Below are 3,212 nucleotides of genomic sequence, written 5' to 3'. Positions count from 1 at the left end.
ACTGAGATGCATCAGGACACTGAACAAGAACTGATTGTGTAAGAATAATCATCTTGTTTTCAGAATGTGTAAGATTATTTGTCTTGTTAGTCTGAAAATTTGATTTAAATTAAGTCAAAATTTTCTGCCAATGCAGTACAAATTTTGCTTGGTAAGATTCTTGAAATACTTTATTTGTCTCAATGTTTTCTTATGTCAAGAATCTTACCATGTAAAATTTTCTTACTCCACTGCCAGAAACTTTTGACTTAATTTGAGTCAAATTTTCAGACTAACAAGACAAATAATCTTACACATTCTGAAAACAAGATGATTATTCTTACACAATCAGTTCTTGTTCAGTAAATCAGTCTCAAAACAAGATCAAAAAGACTTTTTGGCTGATATAAGGTTTTAAACTTGGTTAGGTGGACAGTTTTTGCAGTGTATATACCATTTTAAATTGCTTTCCAAAAACAAGTGCTGTATTTGATCATTTTCTTCCTATAAATTAATATATTTCTTCTGTTTATTTATTTATTCATTTATTTATTTATTCATTTATTTATGTTTAGTTCATTTTGTTGACAGTACATGTGTATGTCTTACAGGACTGTTTTTTGTACCTGTAAGCTGACTGACACTCCAAATACTCCTCAAACCCATAAGTCACTTTGATTTGATGGTCTGGTAGTACTGTATCGGAACATGTACTGTACCAATATAGCGACTGTCAAACACATGAAGTGTTGTTTCTTAACACTGACTAATATCCAGAGTCCTCACTGAGACTTTGGAAATCTTCAGGGCTGTACATCGAGTCAAACTGGTGGGCCACATTAGCTGTTGAGTCAAACTGGTGGGCCACATTAGCTGTTGAGTCAAACTGGTGGGCCACATTAGCTGTTGAGTCAAACTGGTGGGCCACATTAGCTGTTGAGTCAAACTGGTGGGCCACATTAGCTGTTGAGTCAATCTTAGCTGTCAGGCCAGGGACTGCCGGTACTACTTAGCCCTGCTGTGTACTGGTAAGGTGAATCAGGGATGGATAAAGCTCCTTGGCTGGAGCAGGCTGAGAAATCTCTGTGAGGCCAGACAGATGAGCCTGGCTTCTTGTGATACAGAGGTGGATTACTTGATGTATCATTAGAAACAGGAACAGCTGGAGAGCATGATGAAGATGAAGATGATGGCGACAGTAGGGGAACTCCTCTCTGTATTGGAGCTGAGTTATAAACCCACGGGTCAGCCTGCGGTGGTCGTGACACCATTGATGATGCAGGTTGTGGTATGGCAGGGTTGGGGAAGGGCTGGTGTGGGACTCCATCAACGCTGTAACAAGGGTACGACTGCACTGTGGCCCACATGTTGCAGTTCAGTGAAGGAGAGTGGGTTAGGTCATCTTTGTCCACTGCCCCAGACTCTGTCTCCATACCATTGTACATGCAAGCTTCCCTGGACGTGATTGCATCAGTGCAGTAGGCATGAGACAGTAAAGGTGACTCATAAGGTGAACGGAAATAATGCTCCTTTGAAGATGACTCCAAATATGGTCTCTTACAGTCAAACTCCAAGTATCGAGTATTATCTGAAAGTAACAGAGTAAAATAAATATTAGTTATTGATAATGTGAAGGATTTTCCACAACCTCAGTTCTGAAAAAGTAGACGTGCAAAATGCAAAGCAAAACAATACACCTTCTTACAAATCTCATAAAGCCGCATTTCATCCACAATAAAATGGACACTATATTGCCAAATGTATTGACTCACCTGGCTTGACTCACATATGAGATTAAGTGACATCCCTTTCCTATGGGATGTCAACCCCTTTCCTTTTCCCCTTTTATTTGTTTCCACTCTTGACAGACACTTTTCCCTTCTCTCCTGCCCTTCCTTATCTTCCCTGCTTTGCTGCTGGCGCCTTCTCTACATTTTCATCCGAAACAAGAAATCATGGATATTTTTATTTTTATGGATTTGGTTAGCTGGTCTCGCAATAAATTTTTTGGAACAAAGTTTTTTCTTCTTCCATGGGAGGATATGTCAAAGATGGGACCTCTGCTCAGGATTTATGTCTGGACTTCGATCACTGGATTCTACAGTTTGGCCTGGTGGTCTCTTGGTGTTCTGCAAAACAGCATCGGTGGCTCTTGGCTGACTGACCAACTGGATGGATGGCCGTATTCTATCAGAACTCGGACATTTTGCCTTGAGTGAGCTGGACTGGGTCTGCAAGCGGTTCTGCTGAGGATCGCGGGCCGGCTGTGGTCCCTGGTCTTTGCTGGCCAGATGGAATTGATCTTGGCTAAAGCTGATAGATTCGGCTCAGTGGAATTTTGTCCACACCATTTTGTCTGCATGGGATCGCCACCTTGAGAAGTACCAGCAGAAACTCTAAAGCAGATGGAAAATTGTTATCGTCTGCTTGTCTTCTGTTCCTAAACAACTGATTACACAATCTGGATCTCCCCGACAATGACCTTGGATCTGTTTGGCTAAATTCTTCCTGGTCCAAATGTGTCGACAAAAGGCTCTGTCCCCCTCCCTCCCCCCTCCTCTCACCTGTCTAATCTGTTTTTCCAGAGAAGCTGTAAGCTGCACATACATGAACATTTTCCATCAATATTCTGAACTACGGCTACGCTGGTCTGGGGACTGGATTCTTCGGGCTCCCTTAAAACTCAATTACTCCTCTGGCTAATAAACTTGCTCTATGCAGAGGTTTTTTCATAAACACCATAGTGTGTCACAGTGTTGATATAATATGATGTTTTTGCTTTTTTCCTCTTTTTCCCTTGTGTGGTTTTTAGTTTTTCTGTTTTTCTGTTTTTAAGGTAGCGCAACTGTGTTTGCTGCATGACCGGTCTTAACTCCCCCTCCACCCTTCCCTGAATGTACAGCACCTTGTGAAATTATTTCTGTGAAAAGTGTTATATAAATAAAACTTTACTTACTTACTTACTTAATGACTTACTGACTTACTTACTTACTTACAGTACTTACTTACTTACTTACTTACTTACAGTACTTACTTACTTACTTACTTACTTACTTACAGTACTTACTTACTTACTTACTTACTTACAGTACTTACTTACTTACTTACTTACTTACTTACAGTACTTACTTACTTACTTACTTACTTACAGTACTTACTTACTTACTTACTTACTGACTAATAGTACTTACTTACTTACTTACTTACTTACAGTACTTACTTACTTACTTACT

At 40.0% G+C, this 3,212-nt stretch overlaps 1 protein-coding gene across 1 annotated transcript in view; it reads right to left on the bottom strand.

Annotated features, from left to right (window-relative positions):
- Positions 1–416: 416 nt before the first annotated feature.
- Positions 417–3,212, bottom strand: part of tbx4 (T-box transcription factor 4) — a gene marked incomplete at its 5' end in the record, with an annotated part of 32,798 nt that continues 30,002 nt past the window's right edge. Inside the window, 1 exon segment of the mRNA XM_014002748.1 lies at positions 417–1,567. Coding sequence (XP_013858202.1) covers positions 957–1,567 — 611 coding nt within the window.

This window comes from Austrofundulus limnaeus, unplaced genomic scaffold, assembly GCF_001266775.1.
Source record: "Austrofundulus limnaeus strain Quisiro unplaced genomic scaffold, Austrofundulus_limnaeus-1.0 Scaffold14, whole genome shotgun sequence".
In the NCBI taxonomy this organism is placed as follows: Eukaryota; Metazoa; Chordata; class Actinopteri; order Cyprinodontiformes; family Rivulidae; genus Austrofundulus; species Austrofundulus limnaeus.
The sequence above is the reverse complement of the archived record's forward strand: the minus strand, read 5'-3'. Positions and strand labels throughout refer to the sequence as shown.